This window comes from Vulpes lagopus, chromosome 10 (genome assembly GCF_018345385.1).
Source record: "Vulpes lagopus strain Blue_001 chromosome 10, ASM1834538v1, whole genome shotgun sequence".
In the NCBI taxonomy this organism is placed as follows: domain Eukaryota; kingdom Metazoa; phylum Chordata; class Mammalia; order Carnivora; family Canidae; genus Vulpes; species Vulpes lagopus.
Window position 1 is genome coordinate 100,516,653 of NC_054833.1, and position 25,639 is coordinate 100,542,291.

General features: G+C 51.3%; 2 protein-coding genes across 4 annotated transcripts; both read right to left on the reverse strand.

Moving 5' to 3' along the window:
• Nucleotides 1-4,758: 4,758 nt before the first annotated feature.
• On the reverse strand, nt 4,759-15,244 carry SYCE1L (synaptonemal complex central element protein 1 like). Its single transcript, XM_041773046.1, has 8 exons — nt 15,175-15,244; nt 10,311-10,373; nt 8,610-8,669; nt 8,344-8,418; nt 7,752-7,799; nt 7,426-7,480; nt 5,821-5,884; nt 4,759-5,031 (listed from the first exon to the last, which is right to left on the reverse strand). The coding sequence occupies exons 1-8, from the start codon at nt 15,242-15,244 to the stop codon at nt 4,759-4,761; spliced, it is 708 nt and encodes a 235-aa protein (XP_041628980.1).
• MON1B (MON1 homolog B, secretory trafficking associated) lies at nt 14,437-23,980 on the reverse strand. 3 transcript variants are annotated; one of them, XM_041772396.1, is made up of 6 exons: nt 23,848-23,980; nt 23,285-23,442; nt 21,011-21,340; nt 19,665-20,484; nt 19,159-19,306; nt 14,437-16,574 (listed from the first exon to the last, which is right to left on the reverse strand). In XM_041772396.1, the coding sequence occupies exons 2-6, from the start codon at nt 23,430-23,432 to the stop codon at nt 16,365-16,367; spliced, it is 1,656 nt and encodes a 551-aa protein (XP_041628330.1). In that variant the 5' UTR covers nt 23,433-23,442; nt 23,848-23,980; the 3' UTR covers nt 14,437-16,364. The 3 variants fall into 3 exon arrangements, with proteins under 3 accessions (XP_041628330.1, XP_041628331.1, XP_041628329.1); XM_041772397.1 differs by lacking the exon at nt 23,848-23,980 and adding an exon at nt 23,653-23,833; XM_041772395.1 differs by lacking the exon at nt 23,848-23,980 and having other exon boundaries at nt 23,285-23,645.
• Between the last annotated feature and the right edge of the window lie 1,659 nt (nt 23,981-25,639).

Below are 25,639 nucleotides of genomic sequence, written 5' to 3' on the forward strand. Positions count from 1 at the left end.
GGCTGATGCAGACACTCTGGACAACAATTTGGAGGTTCTGCAAGAAGTTAAAGATACAGCTACCCTATGACCCAGCAATTACACTACTGGGTATTTACCCCAAAGATACAAAGGTAGTGATGCAAAGGGGCATGGACACCCCAACGTTCATAGCAGCAATGTTCCCCATAGCCAAACCGTGGAGTCAAGATGTTCGTTGACAGATGAACAGATAAAGATGTGGTATATAAATATATATATATATACACAATGGGATATTACTCAGCCATCAGAAAGGACCATTTACATATATGTGGATGACACTAGAGGGTATTATGCTGAGTGAAATAAATCAATTAGAGAAAGACAATCATATGGCGTCACTTAACATGTAATTTAGAATGTTCTAGCCACATTAAAAAAAAAATTAAGAAAAAACAAGGTGAAATTAACCTTAACATTTTACGTAAGCCAGTATGGTCATTAAATATTATGACTACACCTACTCACAAAATAGTATCATTTACATATGTAATCAACATAAGAATTATTCATTAATAATTTTGCATTATTAATAATGCATTTTAATTTTTTTCCTTCTTCCAAGATTTTGAAATCTGGCAGGCATTTTGTACTTGGGGCATGCCTCAGTTTGGACCAGCTAATGCCACTCTAAGTGCTCAGTAGCCCCACGTGGCCGGCCTGGAGCTGTCATGCTGGCCAGTGCAGCTCCCACCTACGACTCCATCTTTTAAAGGTTCACTTCTCACACTGCTGTTCCACAGTCCCAAATATCGGTCTCCTGTCCTTTTAGTCTCCCATTCCAAGCCCACAACCCCAACAGAATAAAGATGAAAAGACTAAAAGGATTCCCTGACTGGAACACCGCTTGATCCTCTCCTTCCCCGGGAGGGGGTGGGGGGGAATAATTTGACAACTGCCCTTAACCTACAAGCAGATGACAAGGGAAGTGTGTGAGAGTGAAGAAGCAACCACTCCAAGTATGAACTTTTGGGGAACTCCAGGAATATGGAATAAGCCAGTGTTTATTTTATATGAGAGAGAAGAAAAACGGTTAAGAATAAGAACTACGGGCACATGGAAACAATGAAAAATTAATCATCAGTAGCTTCAGATCCAAGGAAGTTCAGTGGATTCCGTGCATGTACAAAAATATCCGGGCGATGGCTGAAAGGGGCATCTGTTTTCAGGAGGGGGTTTTTTCAGGCCTTTTACTGGAACCCAGGGAGACACAGTAGGGCTGGTCAGTCTCCACTCTTCAGGGTTCAGCCTGGGAGGCAATCGACCATCTCCTTATACTGTACCCACAGGAGGCAATCGCACTAGAGGAGCAAGGAGGTAGCTAGGTTTATAGTGATTTCTGCGAGGTTGGTGTCACCATTTGGCAAATCTGGCAGTTGTGTTTGGGAGACATTAATCACTTTGCTGAGGTTACTGTGAGTAACCTCTGCCAGTGAGCAGGGAAGCCAGGATTTGAATCTAGGAGGAAAATAATAAATTGGCATAATATCCAGGCTGTCCCATCTGTGTGACACAGAGACACCAAAGGTCCCCTAAAGATGCCTGGAGGCTGGCCTCAGGCAGGTGGACAGCAGGCCTGCGGATCCAGGAGATAACTAGCATATACTGAGGGTTTGCTGTGTGTCAGCGCCCCTTCCAAGAGCCCCACACACAGACTAGACAGGGCCAGACGTGGCTGGGTCCCCAGCAATTCTCCAGTATTAACCCCCCCACCCTTACCCTTTACCTCACTGTGCTCCAGCACACTATCTCCCTCCAGATGTTTCTCAAACAGAACAAAGCTCGATCCCACCCCACAGCCGATACACGAGCCATGCTCCCTGCCAGGGGCACCTTTCCCCAGAAGCCCAAAGGGCTCCCTTCCTCCCTTGCACCCCTCACCCCCCTGCTCTGGCACCACTGCCTCCCTCAGTGAGACGCTGTCTAACCAGCCATTTAGGTTCACAGGTTATGCTGCTGCCTGGCACCTGGCAGACATCAGCACCGGCATTTTGTGAAGACGAGTTCAGGGAGTGGACAACACCCTGGTGCAAGGTGCCTCTTGAAATAGGGTCCCCCAGGCCAGCCTTCAAGGAAGTCGACAGACTTCACAGACTTGCAGCTGTTAGAGGCCTAGGGGAAGGGGGTCCCACAGGAGGGCACCGCAGGGCAAAGGCTGGCAGAGGAAACAGTGCTCCGCCAGGGTGCCAAAGGCTAAGGTGCGGTGTGTGGGGGTGGGGGGCAGGGGGGCGACTGAGGGGTCAGTGGGAATGGGGGGAGCAGGGCGGCCTGCGGGTCAGAGGAGGGGGGGAGCAGGCTGCTGAGGGGTCAGTGGGAGTGGGGGGGGCAGGGGCGCTGAGGGGTCAGTGGGAGAGTGGGGGGAGCAGGGGCGGCTGAGGGGTCAGTGGGAATGGGGGAGCAGGGGCGGCTGAGGGGTCAGTGGGAATGGGGGGAGCAGGGGCGGCTGAGGGGTCAGTGGGAATGGGGGGGAGCAGGGGCGGCTGAGGGGTCAGTGGGAATGGGGGGAGCAGGGGCGGCTGAGGGGTCAGTGGGAATGGGGGGAGCAGGGGGGCTGAGGGGTCAGTGGGAGTCAGGGGAGGCGGAGTCAGGCCTTTCATGGAACTGGGGGGACAGGCGGCCTGCGCAGGGTCACTGAAAAAGGGCGGCCAGGGGCGCTGCGCTCAGTGGGAGTGGGGGCACGGGGCGCTGAGGGTCCAGTGGGACATGGGGTGGACAGGCCGGCTGAGGGTCATGGAATGGGGGAGCAGGGCGGCTGCAGGGGTCAGTGGATCGGGCTGGGGAGCAGGGGCCGACGGAGGGTCAGTGGGAATGGGGGGGCCAGGGGCGGCTAGGGTCAGTGGGATCGGGGGAGCAGGGGCGGCTGAGGGGTCAGTGGGAATGGGGGGGCAGGGGCGGCTGAGGGGTCAGTGGGAATGGGGGGGGCAGGGGCGGCTGCGGGGTCAGTGGGAGTGGGGGGGCAGGGGCGGCTGAGGGTCAGTGGGAATGGGGGCAGGGCGGCTGAGGGTCAGTGGGAATGGGGGGGCAGGGGCGGCTGAGGGGTCAGTGGGAATGGGGGGAGCAGGGGCGGCTGAGGGGTCAGTGGGAGTGGGGGGGCAGGGGCGGCTGAGGGGTCAGTGGGAATGGGGGGAGCAGGGGCGGCTGAGGGGTCAGTGGGAATGGGGGGGAGCAGGGGGCGGCTGAGGGGTCAGTGGGAATGGGGGGAGCAGGGGCGGCTGAGGGGTCAGTGGGAATGGGGGGAGCAGGGGCGGCTGAGGGGTCAGTGGGAATGGGGGGAGCAGGGGCGGCTGAGGGGTCAGTGGGAATGGGGGGAGCAGGGGCGGCTGAGGGGTCAGTGGGAATGGGGGGAGCAGGGGCGGCTGAGGGGTCAGTGGGAATGGGGGGAGCAGGGGCGGCTGAGGGGTCAGTGGGAGTGGGGGGAGCAGGGGCGGCTGAGGGGTCAGTGGGAATGGGGGGAGCAGGGGCGGCTGAGGGGTCAGTGGGAGTGGGGGGGAGCAGGGGCGGCTGAGGGGTCAGTGGGAGTGGGGGGAGCAGGGGAGGCTGCGGGGTCAGTGGGAGTGGGGGGAGCAGGGGCGGCTGAGGGGTCAGTGGGAGTGGGGGGGAGCAGGGGCGGCTGCGGGGTCAGTGGGAGTGGGGGGAGCAGGGGTGGCTGCGGGGTCAGTGGGAGTGGGGGGAGCAGGGGAGGCTGCGGGGTCAGTGGGAATGGGGGGGGCAGGGGCGGCTGCGGGGTCAGTGGGAGTGGGGGGGCAGGGGCGGCTGCGGGGTCAGTGGGAATGGGGGGGGCAGGGGCGGCTGCGGGGTCAGAGGGAGTGGGGGGAGCAGGGGCGGCTGCGGGGTCAGTGGGAGTGGGGGGAGCAGGGGCGGCTGAGGGGTCAGTGGGAGTGGGGGGAGCAGGGGCGGCTGCGGGGTCAGTGGGAATGGGGGGGGCAGGGGCGGCTGCGGGGTCAGTGGGAGTGGGGGGAGCAGGGGGGTTGAGGGGTAGAGGGAGTCGGGGGCTGCCGGCGCCCGGGGAGGCTGGGCGGGCCTCCGGACCACGGCACGGACAGGCCCCGACGTGGGTTCTGCCCGCTCCCCTTGGCGCCTGCTGGCGGACAGACAGGACGGGGTGGGGCGGCGGAGGTGGGGTGCTGCGGCGGCGCCCGAGCCTCCCGAGCCTCCCGAGCCGGCCGAGGCCCGCCCCCGCGCCGGGCACAGACTCAGGCGGGAGGGGAGGAAGCGCCGAATCTTGCCTTTATTTCTCGGCCTTTGGGCGAGCGCGGGGCGCGGGGCGCGGGGCCCGGGCGGGTCCTACTGCTCTGGGCGCGGCTGCAGGTCGTCGCGGGGGGCGCCGGGGCCCGAGCCAGCCTGCGGGGGCCGCGAGTCAGGGCGCGGGCGGCCGCTGCCCCCCCGTGCCCCCCGTGCCCCCCCGCGCCCCCCGCGCCCCCCGCGCCCCCCGCGCCCCGCTCCCCACGGACGCTCTCCGGGGGCCCCGAGGGCACCCCTCGCCGCCATCGCCAGGCTCCCTACCGCTCCTTCGCAGGCTCGGTGCTTTGGGGCGCAGTGCGCTTGGGCAGGACCCTGCCCCCCGAATTCCTCGGGCTGCGCCTTCAGCCTGGAGAGCGGCGGGCGCGGGGAGGAAGAAGAGGACCAGGTGGGGCGGCGCGGGGAGGACCGCCGGGACCTCAGACGAGCAGCGCCGCCCCAGAGGCCCCGCGGCCCCCCTCCCGGGCCGGCCCATTCCCCGCCCCCTGGCTCCTGGCTTCAGCCCGGGCTCCCCGCCGCTCTCACCCGTCGTCCACCGCCTGGACGCCCCGGGCCCCGGGCGCCGAGCTCAGCCGCCGCTCCACGTCCTCCAGCTTGGCCCGGGCCCGGCTCTCTGCGGGCGGCCGGGGCGTCAGGTCCCCGGCGGCTCCCGCGGGCTCGGCGCCCCCCACCCGGCCCCACCGGCCCCCACCGGCCCCCACCTTCGGTGAGCAACTGCTCCCTGCTGCTCTGCAGAGCACGGATCTCCCAGGCCAGTCGCTGCTTCAGCATCTGCGAGAGAGGAGACCTGTCCGTCCGTCTGTCCCCTTACCCGAATTATGTCATCCATTCATTCAACTATTACCTCGATGTGCAGTTCCAGCTTGGCCTGGTGGTGATGGGGACGCATTTCCTCTCCAGAAGCTCTCCACGTCCCAGGGTACCTCCAAAATCTCTCATTTCCCTCATCCTCCACCCGCTTCCCTTGCTCTCCTACAAATAACCCGGGCAGGCTTCAGCCTCAGGGCCTTGGCATGGGCCTCTCCTTCTAACAGGAACATCTGCACCAAGATACCTGCATGTTTTCCTCCTTTATGTCTGCATTCAGATGTCACCTGCTCAGAGACCTTCCCCTGACATTACATGATCCACTTATCTTTTTGTTTAGAGTCTGAGTATGCCTTCCCTGCCCCCCGCCATCCTGGGGACAGCAAATAGTCGACCCCTTTATCTCCTCACTTTCTCTTCCTTTATTCATTAGTTGAATGAAGGAATGATCAGACCATGGCTTCAATATTCCCATTTGCCATTGCAAGGGGAGCAAACTCGAGGTGAGTAGGAAGGAAGCAGGATGCTTAGCAACAATCTGGGCAAAGATGCCGGGCATGGCAACGGGACATGGTAAGAGGTGGCTAGATTTAAGGTAAAAGCTGAAAAGTTTAGTAGGTGGGTAAGAGGAAGAGGAGTCAAGGAATATCCCATGGAGTTGGGGTGAGCAGTGGGTGGACAGTGAGTCACTCAGTGGAGATACTGAAACCAGGAGAGGAAGGGCTGTGATTGGAGACAATGAGGATGGCTCACGTGGAATTCCCAGAGTTCCTTGTGCTGGCCCATCAAATTCTCCAGCTGTTCTTCAACATGCAACCTACAGGCGAAGACCGAGGAATGAGAGGATACATGGTAGGACTGACAGCCAGCCTGGCCCAGTCTGGGGAGTCCTCTGGGAGTCCTCTGGATCTTTGCCCTGTGCTCCCTCTCCTAGGATCCCCTTTATGGGCTTCTTCCTCCAAGCCTTGGTTCCAATAGCTCCTCTTCCAACAGACTCCCTGATGCAAGCCCCACTCCCATGTTCAACCAGCACCACACTGGGCCATAGACCAGCGTTACCCCAGCAGTTACCCCAGCTTCCTCTGTCTGCAATTCTCTGTGACCTGAGAGTTATGGATAGAAATTTGCTCTGTGCAGTCCTGCAACATGTTCTTCCTGGAAGGAGAAAGACAACTCTTAGTCGTATCTCTGAATAAGCCCTCACTTCCTTCAGCAGGATTGGGAAATGGCAGTGGTCTGTTCACAACTTTCATCATTGTCCTTTCTCCTGTGACTGGATGTGCAACTCTATGGGCCTCTATTGAGATGATCACCCGTCCATCCTGTCCCTCATCAAACTATGCCTTCCCGAGAAACCTCTGTGAGGGGTATAGTAGTTTAGCTTAATAGATTCTGAAGTCTCAGCTTGAGTCCTAGATCTGCTATTCCACTCTGACCCTGGACAAGTTACTTAGCAAGTCTGGATCTGTTTCCTCATATGAAAAATGGTGATAGTGGTGGGAGGGTAACAGTAGTCCTTAAATCCTATAATTAATGTGAGGATTAGGTAGAAAAATGGACATAAACTGCTCATCAGACAGTCTGTGTGGTGTAGTGTAGTTAAGCATACACCTACTTTATCATCAGGTTTCCCACATAGTTAAAATCATGGTACACCAGGGTGTGAGACCTCTGGTTACAAGTACGTGTTAAGGAAAGGTTCGAAGGATGGAGAGATGGATGGATAGGTGGTTGGATGGACAATAACTGATGGGTGAATGACTGGCTGAAGACACAACGGCTGGTTGGAGAAATGATGAGTGGAGGGATGATGGCTGGACAAAGAAATGAATTGCTGGAAGGATGGATAGATGTCTGGATGGATGACTGGGTGAAAAAATGATCAGCTAGACGAATGGGTGGTTGGAAAGATGGAGAGAGGATGAGTGGATGATTGGATGGATGGAAGACTGGTTGGAAAGCTGGAGACATAATGCCTGTCTGGGAAATGATTACATAGATGTGTGGATGAATAGGTGAGTGGGTGGACAGGTGAGTAAGTGGATGACTGGGGGCCTAAATGGGTAGATAAATAAACAAATGAATGGATGGTAGAAAAGATGAATAATCAACAGAAAATGATTTAGAATAATACCAGTGAGTGAAATTTATTTAATAAAGAAATGAATAATGAATGATAAAATGAGTGACTTAACCTCAACACCATCATCTGATATCAAAGATGAGCAGAGAAGTCTCTTGTCTAACTACTCTATTTTATGGAAAGAAAAAATGAAAAGTGTATGTCCAGAGTATATTTTCCCTAGCTCTTGCTCCCTCCTCCTTCAGGTTGAGGAAAAATTGAGCAGGACTTCTTACCTATTAGCTCCACTTTCCTTCCTTTGGCAGTACAACTGGAGGATCCTCAGTGCCTCTGTAGGAAGAGGAATCAAGGTAGCCTGTGTGAACTCTTGGGGATTCAAGATTGGGTGGAGGTAATGGGCCCCACATCGTATCACACATTGGAGGGCACTTGGGGGCCTTTACTGTCTTTGAGTCAGGTGGCAGCCAAGGGAGAGGTCTGAGCAGAGAGCGAAACACCCTGACTCAGGTTTCAGTGGGACTCCTCTAGCTGTTCTGGGAAATGTGGTCTCTTGTGGGTAGAATGGGGGTAGAACAATGAAGACAGAGCAGCTGATAAATACCTTGCTTTTTGTTCAAGACCTCCTCTAGATGCACTTTCTCTTCATTCACTGGAAAACAGTGACACTTTGAGCCTCCAGAGGTCACATTCTGTGCCCCCATTGCAACTTCATGTAAAGGCATATCAAAGTTACAGAACGTATGGTACAGTGCCAGGGCAGGGGAGGTATTTTTTCTTGCCACCCTCAACCATCTCCCATTGGGGACCATCTTGATGCACATTCTCTGTAAATGACAAAGGAGTGAAGCCCTTGCAGAATGCACGGGGGTTTATACCAATGGGAGAGATGCCTAGAAATAAATACACTATGTCAAGTGGAAATAAAGGCTCTGAAGAAACAAATCCCGCCGGGGAGTGGGAGTGACAGAGGGAAGGTGGTAATCCATATTTAGATGGGGTGGTCAAGGTAGATCTGTTAGAATAAAGTTTGGGCTAAGAGCTGAAACGTGACTTGCGATAGCAAAGAGACAATCGGTATCATACAGATAAGAGCATTGCAGATGGAGGGAAGAGCCAATGCAAAGCTCTGAGGCGTACAGAGAACATTGGCGGTGCTCATAAGATCTGTGGGTCCCTCTTTTGGTCCCACTTACAGGAGTCCAATTCCCTATGCAGGGTCTCCCAGAGAGCTTGGGCTTCTCCCAGTTCCTCGCTGGATTTCTTCTTTGCTGGGCAAAAGCAGAGAAGAAGACTTTGTGTGAGTGCAGCTTCTAACTTTGCTATTCTCTTGCACACTATGACACTGCACACTCCTCTTTCATCAATGTGAAGGTGCCTGGACTTTATAGATGAGGCAGTGGAGGCATTCAAAGTCCAGGTACTTCCTGGCTAGCTAGGAAGTGTAGGTCCTGGAGTTTACCTTGCTGAAGCTCATTAATCCGGTTAATCAGGTCTTCAATTTGTGGTTCCAGGCTTCCCTCTGCAGCATGAAAGAAAGATTGAGCCAGAGAAGACAGATGCCTGGCTGTCTAAGGCAGATAGAGATGGGTGAGTGTTGGCACAGTGTCTCTGATACTAGCAATCAAAACGCATTTATTGAGTGCCTGCTGTGTGCTGGGCTCTGTAAGGGGCCCTTGCAAGGGCTTCCATTTTGCACTGGTGGGATAGACATTGGGCAAAGATATTTGCTATCAATGTGGGTGGCGATAACTGCTGCAGATGGAAATAAAGTGAAGCAAGGGGTTCAAGGGTGAAAGGGTAGAAGGTGCTTGATATGGAAGGGCCCTACCTGAAAACCTGCAGTTTTGTCGGGTGGGGAGTAGGGAGACCGTGCCAGGCAGAGGGACAAGTACAAAGCCCCAGCAGTGGGATTGAGTAACGCACATGCCCAAAGTAATGGCTAAGGGGCTGGTGGGGGCGGGGCGGGGGGAAGGCTGATGTGAGTTTAATGAGTAAGGTGAAAGTACCAGGAGGCAAGGTAGGGGAAAGTGGGGTTGACAGATCACACAGGGCCTCCTGGGACATGACATGGTGGAGGCTTCTAGATGTAATTTTGAGTGAAGTGAGAGACAGTGATCTCCACCCTGTTAAAAGCCTGGCAGTCACTGCCCATCTGACTCTGGTATTGGCCTCATTTGAGAAATGGGGACAATGCTGTTTTCATCTCGTGGGTGGCAACTTTCAAGCTTTCCAGTGATGGAGAGATCATGCTCTCTTTAGGGAACCATCTCTAGCTTCTTACAGTCCCAATTTTTGGGCTCTGTTATGGAGAAGACTTCCTTCTCATCTCTCTCTGGCTTCAAGGTCAGCAGCACAGATTTGGGGCAAAAGCTTCCCAACCCTTGCTGGGTCTCACTACCAACTCTGACTGGAGTTCTGGAGTTAATAAACTCAAGCCCTTGATTTTCTGAGGCCACCAAGTCTATCTCCTGAGACTGCTAGGAGAGTGAATGCTCTCCAAGGTGCTGATTATGACTTACACTCCTGAGGGTCTTCATTTTACTCGAGAATGTCATGGTCACTCTGCATTTCCAGTCCTGTAATTTCTCTACCTAATTTTAGCCTAGGCAGTAACCCCAATGCACTCCTCCAGGTAGTCATGAGTGTGCAGGGCTGGAGGAAGAGGGTTCTCTTTTATTTGGAACAGATCAAACAGACCAATGGATCATAGTATTTTAAGTTGCTGGGCTGGGGGCCAAACCTCAAACCTAGCCAGCACTCTGCCCCCACCCAGATGTAGGCTGGCTCCTAGGCCCCCTCAACAAGCGAAGCAAGTGCAGTCATTTCAATTGATATTTGCTGTTTGTATATAAAAAGGGAGGACAATATGTATATGTTCTAATCTCTGGGAAAAAACCTAAGACTTTAAAAATAGTTGCTGCTATCCCTTGGGCCAAGGACACGGATGGCAAGTGCATGTGTAAGAGAGTAGGCTTTTCTGTCCCCTTAATACTTCTTGAATTTTGAAGCTGTTCTTTTGGTTCAAAGAATTAAACTGTATAAGGGGGAGAATGCACAATGGGATAATTTCTCAGGTTGTGAGTTAAGGGGACTCAGTTTGAACCACATCTGCCTGCCTCAAAGCCCCACACTGAGCCTCAGACACAAAGAGATGCATGACCTTTCTGCAGCTTTTTCACCATTGCCAGCAAGTCTTCAGTCATCTTCAAAGACTTGGTCTGCCCTGCAGAGATGAAAACCAGAATTATAGGATGGAGGAAAGGTCCAGGCCTATCTGGGAAGGGAGGAAGAAAAGGCACAGTGAGTTCTGGGGAGCCCCTGAGCTGGAACTGAGGACAGGCTGAGGGCTAGGTTTCCAGCCAGAGCAGGGCTGCTGTAAGACCTCGTTCCTTGCCCCTGAGGTTTATGATGTGTGCTGGATGAGTCAGAACTAAGGGTCAACTTCTCCTAAGAAGTCAGAGAACACCACAGGCATCCCCTTAGTGAAATGAAATTCAGGGTGAAAGGAGGGGATGCACTTTTGCTGCTGCTGCTGCTGCTGCTGTTTAAAATCAATATGAAGTTCTAAGTGATGCGGTAGGGCAGAAAGATTGCATATGAATTTTTAAAAAATCATGACAGGCCACAATTTGCAAATTTTTAAAGAACTGATGGGTGTAGGAAATGGTTGTTGCTAGCAACAAAAAGAGACAACCAGATGTTATGAGCCTCCTCATGGAAGAAGACAATACCGCTTATGAAGGATTCTTGCCAAAAATCAAACCAAACCAAAACAAAACAGTCCAGGAATCTTACCAGGTTTCTTTACCTAAATACCAATTCAGAAGAAATAAAAGGGGGAGAAAAAGAAACATGTTAAATGATACCATGGGGATGCAGATGCTGGGAAACTCCACAGGACAATTTGGTTTCTTCAATAGATCGCAAAGAAAAAAAAAAAAAAAAGAGGGAGGGGGAAACTAGTAAATCAAAGGGACTTGACACATCTATCATTCAACTGTAAGGAAAAGACCTTATCAGATCCTGACTCAAAGACACTTTTCACCATATATACTTCCGTATGTATTTAACATGAGCCTGCATTACTTTTTTTTTTCTCTTTTTAGCCTGCATTACTTTTAAAATTATAACAACAACTAAAAAACCCCCCACAAATTCCTCCTAGGCCACCTGCTGGATTAAAGAGCATGTGTATTACTAAATTTGACTAGATTTATGAACTTGTTTTCCACCTGTTTCAAGGATGCCCACAAAAGATTCCTTCCTCGTATCCTTAACAGCCACATATGCTTTCTAATGTCATCATTTGCCAATCTGATAGGCAAAACCATGATTACATTTCAAGCTTTTTGGTAATAAATATCAAAAAACTATTCAAATCCTCTAGATCATAAATTCCATATTTAGGAATCTATCTCAAGGAAATAAGTAATGGTGGGGAAGTTGTTCATTGTTTTTAATCTTAAAAAATGGAAGCAACCTAAAGATATTTTAGTAACTACAGCACATTTATAGGATGAAATCTTTTGCAGCCACTAAAAATCATGTTATAGGGGCACCTGGGTGGTGCAGTTTGTTAAGTGTCTGACTCTTGGTTTTGGCTTGGGTCATGATCTCAGGTCCACACTTGGCGCAGAGCCTCCTTGAGACTTTCTCTCCATCTTCCTCTCCTTCCCACACCTGCTCTCTCTCACTCTCTCTCAAGTAAATAAACACGTCTTAAAAAAAATCATGTTGTAGGTCAGGGGTTTTTAACCTAAGCTTATTAAGTTTTGTTAAAATGTTTGGTGCCATATTTACTTTCTTTACATGTCTTTTTATTTATTTATTTTTTTTAATTTTTTAAAATTTATTTATGATAGTCACAGAGAGAGAGAGAGAGGCAGAGACACAGGCAGAGGGAGAAGCAGGCTCCATGCACCGGGAGCCCGACGTGGGATTCGATCCCGGGTCTCCAGGATCGCGCCCTGGGCCAAAGGCAGGCGCCAAACCACTGCGCCACCCAGGGATCCCCTTTCTTTACATGTCTTGTTTGAAATCATCTGTAAGTTAGTATGCATTAATTTGATTTTCATTTGAATTTTTAATTCCAGAATAAACAAATGTAGAAAAACATGGACTAAAAAGTAAAAGCTTCTTCTCAGCAACAGCCCCTTCTTCAATAAGCCGCTCCCCTCCCCAGAGGTAAATACTGTCAACAGTTTGATGAACATACTCAGACCTTTTAGTAAAGCGTATTTCATGTATTCCTGTTTTTAGTTTCTTACCCAAAAAACATTCAAACACTACAGAAATATGTGAAGTTAGAAATGAAACTTCCCCTTCTCTCCTTGGCCCTAAATCTTACTGCCTTTCTCCAATAAAATCACTAATAATAGGTTCTGTACTTCTTGAGACTTTTTAATTTTTATAATACTCGTAATATTTGGAAATGAAACAATTAAAGCTACTTTATTAACAAGGGGAAGTATCTGTAATTATTTGTTTTGTTATATTTCATATGAAAATTTCCAAACACACATGAAAGTAGAGAGGACACCATGATGAACTTTGATTATGCATGGCTAAGATCTGACGACTCTTAATATTCACGCATATTTGCTTCAGCTGTTTTGCCCGTGCTATTTTCAAGCAAGCCCTATGCTTTATGTCATTTCATGCCCAACTATCTCATTAAGAGTCTCAGCTACTTGAGGACATTTTCTTAGATGTCTCCAATCCTGTAATCACACTGACAAGATTAACAATCATCATGTAATATCATCCAGTGCCCAGACAATGTGATTTCGGCTTGGATCGTGATCTCGAGTCCCCATGGCTTTTACAGCCAGCTTTTGTAACTATTTCTGCAAAAGCTCTATCTATCTGTGTTTTTCCTCTCCATTTCTAGTCCTAGTCATCATGAGTGATCAGTAAATCTTAAATAACCCAACTGACATCTTGATAATTTTGAGAAATCCATATTACAAAACAGCCTGTACAGCATGAATCCCTTTTAATATTTTATTTTGAAATAATTCCAGATGTACATAAAAGTGGTAGAAAAAGGCCACAGTGCTATTTGCCTGCGTATTGGATTTCTCATCTGTAAGCATTTCTGTACCATAAATTGCAGACATCATGGCCCATTATTCCTTAATATTCCAGTGTATATTTCTTATATACAAGGGGACCCTACCAGGTAACCACAGTATAACCATCAAAATTGGGATGTTAATATCGATCAATATTAATATATGATCCTCAGATGCCTTTCAAAATTTCACTTTCTCTATTTAAACATTATATAGCACTACATTTTCCTGAAAGAAAAAAATCTTTTAAAAAATCACAAAAATGCCTCCACCTTTGCACGCTCCTAAAAATATAAGTCCCTTGTGGTGAGTGATTAGTTAGGCCTTTAGACATTGTTCTGTGCAATATATCTGGGGCTCTAGTTGACACTGCCCCTCTTTTACTTTTTTTAAATCCCAACTTGCTTTTCTCTCATGAAAGTATGATCATTTTTGAAACTCATTCTTTGTCAATAAACCATGATCTTACTCTTTAAAAAATGTTTATCTTATTTTTTTCCAACTGCTTAAAAAAAAGTCCACCAGGCATTCCACAGTGGGCATGGGTATATCTAAATCTAGACATTTCCGATTGCTCCTTGTGTTTTGCTTCTAACAACATTCCAGTGATCCTTCATAGTCCACACATCTGCATATCCTATGATTACCAAGCATGGTGACTAAAGATATGGAATAGCATTTTAGACGCTAAAAATATTCTGCCAAACTGCTTCTAGCAAAGCCTTTACTGGTCAGTTCTGAGTGAGGCAAGAGAGTCTGCTTCCCTACAGAGTAATCAATACTAGATTTATCCCTATCTTTTTAAAGCCATTTCCAAGGGGCTAGAAATGGTAACTTATATACTTTTCAATGTTCTCCATTGCTGGTGAAGTTAATCATAACTTCAATTTTGACTAATTTGAAAGCTTGACACTAAAATGGTTTTTAGCATAGTTGCGACTATCTTAAGTGCTATAGGAAGTGCTCAATAAATGAGATCTATTTGCATCTGTCTTCTTCCTGCCTATCCTTTGATGGAAGCTGGCCCTTGATGGGTAACCCTAACCTAAGAGAGCTTGCCGTGTGACACTTATTATTCTTACCAAAAAAAAAATAAATACTGAGCACCTACTACATGCCAAGCAGGCATTGTTTTAAGTGCTGGGGAAGTAACAATAAACAAGTGAACAATCATAATTATTGTTGATGTCTGCATAGATAGATCCGGAAAGATGCAGTCCAAATATTATTATTAATACAGTAGTTTAAAGAGTGTGCAGGAAGGGGGTACAAAGATAGATCAAAGGAGGGCACAGTCCAGAGCTGCTGAAACAAGAGTGATGGGTACATGGGCCTTCACCATGCTGTACTTTGGTACATTCCAAAAATGTCTACAGTTAAAAAAAAGTTAGTGGCATAGCAGTGGATCACCGAATTGGGAAGGTTTCTTCTTCAAGCTCCGCAGTAATCTCTAATCATCTTTAGGGCAATAGGCTGTGGATGTCATTATGGACAAAGGGCCCCATAGAAAAGAAGCCGTCCGTGGCAGAGGCCATTCTCGATTCTTAAGTCTCGTGGACTTAGAGTCCACGAAAAATGTGACATGGGCTGGGTGTGAAGTGATACTGGGGGAATTACTGCTGCGTTTCCTCGGTGTGGCAGGAGCAGGGTGATTTTTGTGACAACGTCCAGCCCCCTTTTTGTTTGAAGAAATGCATACTGAAATATCTAGTTGTTTCTTCCAAACACTTAAGCCAATGTGCCTGATAAAGTGGAGTTAATCTGAATGATGAGAATATGCACGTTATTTGCCTCCCCTTTGGTGAAGTTTTTTTTTTTTTTTTTTTTTTTTAAATAAAAAGCTTAAATGCTTATTTCTTAGTACTGCTCTTTTACCTCCCATAACTGTAACGGGACACAGGCTCCCTCCCTCCTGCTCTGGCCGGGAAGAGGCCGGCTCGCCCTCACTACCTTCAGCCTCCTCAGCCTCCTCCACGACGTCGGGGGCCTCCATTCTCAAGGACTCCAACTTGCCCGCCATTCCCCAACGGGGGCCTGAGCTGGCGTGCGCCTTGGATGACTACTGCTAAAAACAAAACAAAAAACCCAACCAACCAACCAAACCCGGCTGTGCGAGCCCCCCCCCCCCCCCCCAGGCTGCGCGGTGCGCATGCGTGCACTGCGCGCCCGCCGGTCGGTTGACCAGCACAGGAGCAAGGCTTCAGCTCCAGCCGAGCGGCCCCGCGGCCCTGAGCCGGTGGCCCTGAGCCGGTGGCAGCGCGCATGCGTACGCCCCCCAGGCCCACCAGCTCCAGTGCAGGGAAAACACAAATGGGTCGAGGAGGGAGCGCTGGGCACGCGCATACAAACTCTGGGGAGGCCTTTTTCTAGGGTGCTGTGTGGTGCAGGTTGTGGAAGTCTGGGACAAATGCACATGTGCTTTGCGGTGGTACCCAAGAGTTCGAGTCCCCTTTCGTTCACAAATCCTAGCATAACCGCCTATGCGAGGTTTTCTGCACTTCACGGTGGAGTTCAAAGAGCCTTCAAAGCCGAGTGCACCTTCCACACAGAAAGTCTGATCTCAGCCACGTGTGAAGTCAGGTGCTCTGTCCTCGAGGGAGGCTCTGGAGGCCACGCGCTCACTGGTGTCAGTAGCAGGTTACACTGATGGGGGCCACTTCTGACAGGGTTAAGATGGAGTATGTGAAGGGCAAAGGAATGTCCTTGTAGGAACTGAATTTAGGTCTTTTATGTACTGTTTCTTGCTGAAACTCTCCAAGCTGGTTCCAGTCACAGGCCCGCCATGCATTCCCAGTTCCAGAGCCCCTGTGGACCACTCAGCGGGACCCTGGCCAGCCCTGGACACTCAGGGCTGAGAGCCCATCAAGGACGCAGACTCCTGATGCAGGACAGGGGGTGTGGTACCAGGACTGGAGGAGATAGCCCCTGACAGAGGCGAACATCATCCAAGTGGAGGAGGTGAGGCAGAGGGAGAGGAAGGCAGAGGAAGGCCTAAGGATTGCCCCAGAGGTGGTAGAGCATGACAGAGCTGTGGAAACAGACTGTCCTCTGTGCCTCCTGCCCCATTTCCAGGGTGGAGACAGAAGGTAAAAGCCTAAGGTAGTGGTTCTCAGCATTGCCCAACCTGAGAACTCTGCTTCTCAAGATCCAGTGAATAAGCCATTATGGGAAGGCTGGTCTGTGGAAGCAGCTGGGGCTGGTGGGGGTGTGGAGTACTTGGGTGGGTACCGAATGAAGAGTCGATCCTCCTCTTTCTTCACCCAGCGCAGGAGTTTGGTCACTACCAAGATGGCACCTGCCTTTGTCACCAGGGGGCTGAGGCAGGTATAGAGTTCAAATTTGGAAGTCACCTGCAAGTTTAGAAGAGTCAGTCAGTTGGGCCAGAGCTGGCCATGCCCAGTCCTGTCCACCCCACCCAAGCCCCATGCCTGTCTCTGGTTTGGAAAACACATCTGGCAAGGGTTCCCACCTTGTGCTACCTGGTCACTGGTCTAATAGGTAAACTAATATTTTGTCATGGTGGGCTAGGGGTTTTCAGCTAGGCCAAGGAATTTGCTGGATCTAGTGACTTCAATTGGATAATGCTGGCTGTGTGTGTGTGTGTGTGTGTGTGTGTGTGTACTCCCTGGATCTCAGTTTGCTCATCTGTGGACCAGGTGTAACAACAATGGTTAACATTTACTGAGCAGTTGTTGTATATAAGGTTTTAAGCTCCCCATACCTGTTACCATTCTTTGTAGTCTGGGCATAATCTGAGGATTAATTCAATTTAATATACGAACCAGAGAGACCTTAACTTGACCAGGTCACTATACCTCTCTGTATCACTTGTCATTGCTCTCCCCCTTGCTCACTCTCCTCCAGCACTCTAACCTCTCCTTGCTATTCCTCAAAGATAGCCAGGTTCTGTCTCACCTCACAGCATCTGCTCAGTTCTTTCCCTCTGCCAGGTGTACTCTCGCTCTAGACACCCACATGGCCTGCCACCTCCCCCTTAGATACCATCTCTTCAGGGAATCATCCCCTGACAACTCAATTTAAAATCCTAGGCCTACCATATTTTGGTTTTGAAATGCCATTCTTCACTACAAGGGCTCCTTGGACAAATGGCTGATTCCAGGACTAGCATAGAGAAAGCACTTGATGAGCCTGGAATATCTGTGCCAGAAAATTGGAATGCTCAAATAGTGATGGAGATGTATCAGAAAGACACAGGGGCCAGTTGGCTAACTTGAGATACTTTTGTCATGTACCAAAGTAAATGACAGAAAAGGCTTTTATATGAACAAATGAGTTAAAGAAAAATCCATGAGGCTATACTGATATAAAATTAAAAATTCAACAAATAAATAGAGGGAGGAAAAGTTCTTCTGTATAGTAGTAGAATCTCAACCAATATGCCTAGAATGGATGATGGAGTTCAAAAGTCACTACCTGGCAAACACCAGAGTAGTAACTATTGCAGACAAGAATCATGGATATTAAAATGAGTGCATGAAGATATGATGTAAAAGAGAAACCTGACAAAAATCACAAGATATTTACTAATTATAAAGGGGGAAAACACTAACTTTATAGTAGAGAAATTTGGAAGATCCCACCTTAACCAAGTGATCTAGATTATATCAACAATGGGCCAAACTGACAACGTGGATCTCCTGATCAGATGCAGAGAAGAGCACATCATTCACTCCTTGGATATTCTTGCCAAAAAATGCATGACCTTAATTCAGTCAAGATAAAATATTAGAAAAACCTAAGTTAAGGGACATCGTACAAACTAGTTAGCTGGTACTTTTCAAAAGTGCCAAGCACATGTCAGAAAAAAAAGAGACTGAGAGAGGATTCTAGAATAAACAAGACTAAGGAGATAACAATAGATAAACCAACCTATGATCCTAGGCTGGCTTCTGGACCAGTGAAAGGACATTAGTGGGGCAACTGGTGAGATCTGAATTAAGTCGGTGGATTAGTTGTATTGATGTGAATTTCCTTTTTTTTTTTTTTTTTTTAAGATTTTATTTATTTATTCATAGACACGGAGAGAGAGAGAGGTAGAGACACGGGCAGAGGGAGAGGGAGAAGCAGGCTCCATGCAGGGAGCCTGACGCGGGACTCGATCCCGGGCCTCCAGGATCACACCCCAGGCTGCAGGCGGTGCCAAACTGCTGCGCCACCGGGGCTGCCCAAATTTCCTGATTTTAATAAGCTCCCATGGTTAGTGTCTGGAGAAACTAGGTGAAAGATCTACTTATAGTAATTATTTGTATCATTTTGCAGCATCTTTGCAAGTCTAAAATTGCTTGAAAATTAAAGTTATGAAAATTTAAAAATAATAAAATCCTGCGGTTAGAACAATGCCTGATACCCAATAAGCATACAATAAGTGATTTAATACATGTGTGCTAAATGGCAGAGCCTGGGGAAGGTTCTGTTTCCAATGGGGTCACCTTGGCCAAACTCTCTGAATAGCTGACCCTCAACATGGGAAGTGAGGAGAGGAGCCCTGAGGACCTCAGGGGAGGACACTCAGGTAGAAGGCACAGCCTGGGACCAAGCCTGTAGTGTTCACGAGTGCTGGGGCTCCCAGAGGGAAAACTAAACAGTAGGGCTCATGCACAGGCAGGGCTTATGGGAAAGCAGTGGGCACACTGATGGTGGTTTATGGGACCTCTTCAAAGTCGAAGATACTATACTGGTTGCTAATGGGGTAACAATGAAAGGAAGAGTGGTACAGGAGGCTTGTAGAGTGTGCAATTCTCATGTGTTTCAAAGACACATGTGTAATGGTAGGAACAGCGCCGCCAGCCAAGGCCTAGCCCAAGCGAAGGCATACTGTGACTCATGGTGCCTGTCATGGTCAGAGGGGACAGAGTGGAGGAAAAGGAGGCTTGAAGTCAGGAATAAAGTCTTTCAGACCCCTCTTGGACTCACCCAGGCCAGCAGTGTCTCCCTCTCGGCCACATGGTAAATGAGGCGCAAGGGTCTGGAGGAGCTGTGGAGGCGTGCGTGCAGACGGTGGTACAGGTCCGACAGGCGCTGCCGCTCTTCCTCCCTGCTGTACGGGGCCTCCAGCTCGGGGCTGCAGTGGTGGAGGGAGGGGAGGCCAAGGTCAGTGAGAGGCTTTCTTGGCTGGCCTGTCTCCCCTTAGTCTAGGGAGTTCAATTAAAGGAGGGAGCTGAGCCTCCCCCATTAGACTTGAGGTTTCTCAGTGGTTGGAGGCCCAGCTTCCCCAGCAAACGAGGGGGTTCCTGGAGTACTGGGGCCCTCTTCTTCACCAGAATAAATGATTCCTTGAGGTTGGTGGTTGAGCCTCCCCCATCAGACAGACACCCATTATATTTCATCCTTCTAGAGAATGCCTGGCTCTCTCCTGCCTCAAGTCTATGAGATGCTGAATCTTTCCTGCCTAGCCAACTGCCCACAGGGTCAGGGCCTACCTGGTAAACTGGGGCAGCTGGCGGTGATGGTCGGGGATATCCAGCGGCTTATAGAGGAAGTGTCGGAGGCCAGGTGCCCCCACAGCCTGCACACTGTAGGCAGGAGCATTGGTTGATGGGAAATTTGAGAAGCTGGCCGCCTCCCCAAGGGCACGCATGGCACCAAGGGTGTGCATGCCCTCTTCAACCAGGCGCCGGCAGGTGGCCATGTCATGGAAGGCCTCAGGGTCAGTGCCGAGCAGCAGCAGGCAGACCGGCATGGCATCCAGGCGAGCCACGTAGGCGTAGAAGAAACCGTCAGGGTTGAAGCGGGGCAGGCACACAGGTGCCCATGCCTCCCCTGCTGCAAAGGCCGGGGCACCCACCCAGTCGAGCAGCAGCTGCAGGTCAGCAGGGTCCAGCCGGCACTCGGCTAACACAGTCCGCTCCTGGGCTGCCGTCACCAGTCGACCTCCAATCGCCAGCACTGACAGTGCCAGGCCAGGTGCTGTGCACCGTCGGAGCAGTGCACCCAGTGCATCCCTCAGAGGGCGAGCCAGAGGCACACAACGCACGGCGCCCAGGAGCAGGGCACCAGGGTCCCGTTCCACACTGTCCAGAAGCCGGTCTAGTGTGCGCTCAGAACCGGCCAGCAGGCGGCGGAGGTCGTAGTTCTGCTTGCGTGCGAAGATGCGGGCCACACTCGCACGTGTCAACGTGCTCACGATCTGTGCGTGCACAGCTAGCAGCTCCCCCCGCAGCTGGGCTGCTGACTGAGGAGTCCTTGACACGGCCACCAGCAGCAGTGGGCCCTGCTGCAGGAACACCAGCTTGTGGTCCTCTGGGGGAGGTAAGGGAGGCGAAGGGGTAGAGATGGGTGAGCAGTGACTGGAGGGGTCAGGCGGGGCTCTTCTCCTCTTACCCTGAACACACACACTCCTGGCCCAAGCTCACATGGTCACTCTATGGTACACTTGGACTAGGATAAGGACAACTTGGCAGAATTTGGATGTTTGTAGAGACATGATGTGATGGTCAAGGAATCAGCTTAGACACACAGCATGGATCAGGGGAAGACAGAGAAAGGACTGACACAGAACCCAGAGGCACGCAACTCAGCCACAGAGCCCTCAAAGTCACGCTTGTAGATAAACAAGGAAGTACCCAGCCAGTGAGTCAGATCCAGGTGAGTTAATCACTCAGAACCAAGCAGGCCAAACAGACAGACAACAGACAGTTGCCTGGCCAGCCATCCACATACAGGGACTCACCCCTGGCTGCCTGGATAGTCTCCCAGGCAGCCAGCCGGCCAGCCAGTCATTTTCCCAGTCACCATCCCCTGCTCTATCTCCTCCTCCTTTGCTCACCAGCATAGATGGCGCGGATGGCATCTCCTGCACTCTGCACGAAGGACACGAGGGCTGTCATCACACCCATGGTCGTCGACAGAGCCTCCACACTACCGTATCTTGAGTAGATGGGCTTGCCTGCCTCGCTCAGCACAAACACGTGCTTTCGCTTGCTGCGCCAGTCCTCATCACTGGGGTCCCCACCCTGGCCCCCAGAGCCACTCTCAGGGGCCCCCATGGGACTATTTTCGGAGGCTGCAGGATCCCAAAGCCCACAGGTGCACGATGGGGCCTCTGACTGGGGCAGTGGTGACAGCAGGCCAGGTGGCTGATCCTTCGTCTCGGATTCTGAAAGGGAACTCCTGGTGGGTCATCTGGCTGTGGACTCCCATTCACCCCATGTGCCCAAGGACTACCAAATCTCTACTAGCCCCCCCAAAGACCCCTGATGCTGACACACACCTCCAGGTGTGTCCTCCACCCTTCAATGACCTCCACATGGTCCCCCTAAAGCCCCAACAATCCAATCTCTCACTGTCATTACTGAACCCTCTATGTCCCTAGAGAGTATTTAGTCTCCTTTCAGTAACTGCCACTTCCAAGTCTTCAAAGCACCATATTGCTTCTGAATGAACATTATTAATATCTTCATCTTCAGTGATCCCCTATAAACATCTCTGACCCCTCATGTATTCTCCTAGTATCTACTCACCACATTGGCCACCATGACATCCACTAATATCTCTACATTCTCTCATTCAAATCCTTTCCCCTGCCCCACCCCTCCTTAATCCCTTATTTATTCTCACGGATGTTCACTGATCCCTAATGACCTCATTGACTCTTCTGGTCACTCATGTATATTTTTGGTGATAACCACTAATTCTCCCAATGACAGCCATGAATATCTACTAGCACCCTAACACCCTGTTTACTCCCACTGCTGTTCACTAACATTCCAATGACCCTGCATTAACATCACTAACACCTGGTCTTAAATGACCTCCAGTGGCGACTTCCCTGACACACAATCTGTTTTACCACGTGTGCATTCCATCCCCACTATGACTACCATTAACCTCTACTAACAGCCAAGACTTTGATGACCTTCCCCGACCCTCTTGTATTTCATTCTTCCTTCCCCCAATGACTACTGGTAATCTCCACTAACATCCAGGACTTCAGCGACCTCCTCTGACTTCCCTGATCTCCTTTTATTCTCATTGATAATCCACTCCCCTCCTTACAATACCCACCATAATATACACTAACACACAGGACTATAATAATGATCTCCACCACCCTTCCTCATGGCCATCATTAACAATCAGCAATGAAACCCACGACTTCCCTTGACACCCTTCCCATTTCCAGTCAATGTCCACCGATCTCCCAGTGACAACCATTCTATCAACAATTTTCCCATAAAATCCCAATGACCTCACATTTCCTCATTCTCTGATTGACATTCACTGATTCCCATGTTCCCAATGATCCCTATGCCTCCCAGTACCTACCACTACTTGCCAATAATTACCAAATTCACTAAGACCACGACCGCCAGCACCCCCCCCCCTTATCCTCAGTGATGCCCGCTCATCCTTCCTGACGCCGCTGCTAACATCCACTCATTCTGATGTGGTCCATGAGCACTGATTCCCCATGACTCCCACTGAGTCTCCACCAAATACCTTTACACAACCACCTAGGTCTTCAAAGACCCTCCTACTGGTCCTCCGACTCTCCAAATAATCTCACCGATGTCCACTGCCTCCTCACCAATGATCACCATTAACACCTGCTAATTTCTGGTTCCTTAAAGATTGCCACCAACAACCCTCCACTGAGTCCTCATAAACACTGAGTGTGCATTGGTTGCCCCTGATCCCCCTTCCCACCTCAATGACTTAAACAACACCCTACCCCCAAAAGACACTGACTTCTGAATAGTTCCCCTTCGGCTGTATTAACTTTCTTCGGGTCATTCGTTCATTGACCTAAACATCCTAAATCCCCATTGCCCCTCATTGACCCCCGCTGATCCCTTTCTGATTCTTCAAAGACCTGAACTCACACCAAGTCCCCAGTGAACATCCACTGACACCCACCGATTTCCTGTTCATTGCCTGATGATTTAAATCACACTGTGTCCACAATGGCCTCCTACTGATCCCGCTATGGTTTAGACTACTTTTCTGAGTCCAGAAGGCTCCTCGCTGGCCCCCCTCTCCTCCCCCAACAGTGACACCCTCTCGGTATTCCTTCCGAGACCCTCGTGAGGGGAGGGCACACCTGTTTTCTCCAGGTCCCCGTCTCCAGGACCCGGCGGGTCCTCGTGAACCCCTCCACCGTCTCCAGCCTCCTCACTGGGGAACCGCGTGTCCTCCAGGTCCTCCGCGTCCCCAGGGGCCGGGGCAGCAGTGTCTCCTCCAGCCTCCATCTGCACATCCCTGTGGGGTAAGGGAATTGAGGGTGACAGCAAAAGGAACGTCTTAAAAGCCTCTGCTGAGCCCGGCCCTTGGACACAGCCCTAGTGCTCGGTTCCCCTCGGGTTTCAACAGGATGAGACAAGCAAAAACATGGCCAAATACTTGCGCCCTCCAACATTTCCCGAAAAGGGAGGTTCTAATGAGCTCCAGCATTTAAAGAGAGAGAAACACCTGTTTTAACCCCGTATCCCAACTGGCTGGGTACCATCCCTTCCCGAGCAGCCGAGCATCCCACTTCCGGGTGCGGCTGCCGTCCGGCCACACTTCCCGGTGCGCGCCGACGCCGCACACTTCCGGTTGCGGAGCTGGGTTCGCTCTGCGCCGCGCCGGAGCCCGGGCTCCCGCCGCCCACTGGCGTCCGCTCACCGTTGAGGCGACGCGTGCCACTCCCGGGTTTACGTCGTCTGGTCGGGGACCCGGCGAGCCGCCCGTGCGCCCCTTCCGCCGCACCGGCTCGCACGGCTCTCAGGCGAGCCGGGCCGCCTCTCCTACAGCCGGCTGGCGGCGTGACGGGGGCGCGGCTCACGCTCAGCCAATCCGGAGCCGGAGGGCGGCACCGCCTCCCTTTGTGGGCCAATCAGAAGAAGCCTGCTCTGCCCCACCGGTTCCGCCCCCTCTCCGGCCGCGCCGGGTCTCCACCAATCCAGTGCGCTGCGCTGCGATTGCCCCCGCCCAATCTTGACTGACAAATCCCCGCGCCCAATCGGAGGCTCGGGCCGATTTCTCTCCTCACTCGGGGACTTCCGCAGCCGCGGTCGGGGTGGACACCGGTGCGCGGCCAATAGGCGTGCTCCCCCGGAACTGAGGCGGAGACGGCGAGCGGACGAGGTGGAGTGGGCGGTGCAGAGAGGAAATGCTTGACGGACAGGCCCCGCTTCCAATAGGAGGGCTGTGCGCAGACTGGCCAGCCTATGGGGCTCGGCTGCTCAGAAGCGAGAGGCGGGCTTCTCAGAAGTAGGAAGTGTTCGTGCCTCTCGGGGGTCGTCCAGGCTACGGGCTCGACGGCCTCTGGAAAAGGTAGCGCGAGCCGTGGCCGTGCTCGTGGAGAGGGCGGGGCGAGCTTACGAGGCAGCGTGCGGGCTGCTCGCGGGTTGCCCAGATCTGCCAAAGGCCCGGCGGACCTGTCTTAGGAAACAGCTCTGCGGGCGGAGCGATGCGGTTCCGGGGTCCCGGCTCCGAAAAGCCCAGGAGCCCTGGTGGGTCGAGGAAAATGCGCCCCAGCCTCGGCGTGCACCCTTGGCCCGGCGAGGGACCCGCGCCCCACGGAGTGCCCACGCCAGCCCAGAGAGCCCGAGGCGACGTCCCCGGGTAAACGAGCCGACTCCGCCCACATCCGTATTCCCAGCAAGATACCGGCAGGAAAACACAGCTCTGCAGGCAGGACTAAGCTTCTGGAGTCGTGAATCCTGGGACGAAGCGAGACCCCGGACTCACGCAAATACTTTTCCATCCTCATTACAGAGGCTCGAAGGAACTGAAGGGTATTTGGGTTTGTTTATAGGGCTGCTAAGGAGACTAAGTGTGCTCACATCCCAAAGTGGGCGTCTCCGGTGGGGACTTGTGCATTTGGGTTGAGTTGATCAATCTCATGACCTTTGCCATCTCGTTCTTTGCACAAACACTTCCGTACCGGGCTCCACCCACAAGCCCAGGAAAGCCTGTCCTTTCTAAGGACTTTTTTTTTTTTTTCATGAGGCCACTAGAACATTGTTCCCAGGTGTGCACAACCATGCCTGCTTCTCTACTTGCCCCCAGGATGCACAGCGCCTCAGAAACTGACAATGCGTAAACCACACGAGGAGCCTGCCTGTGCCCATCTGGATACGTTGTGATGAGCCTCCTGCCCACGGGTTCTTGACTCTCTAGACTTCCTGAAAGCTAGGAAATTGAACTTGAATATACAGGTGGACATTGGAGTGGGAAGAACACAGCTGTGAGAAGAAACAAGGCAACTTGTCGTGTACTTGTGCTGTCACTTGTATGCACTGTGCAGGAACATTTGTGACCTCGATTTCACTACTACCTGTCCCTCTTCTGTTCCTTGCTAATTCTCTCTTTTCTCTGCCCCTCTCACTTTGTTCCAAGCTCTCTTCTCCGAATTGGTATCACTGCTCCCCGCTCCTACTTACTGTTCCCTGCTGTGTTTCCTTGGTCCTCG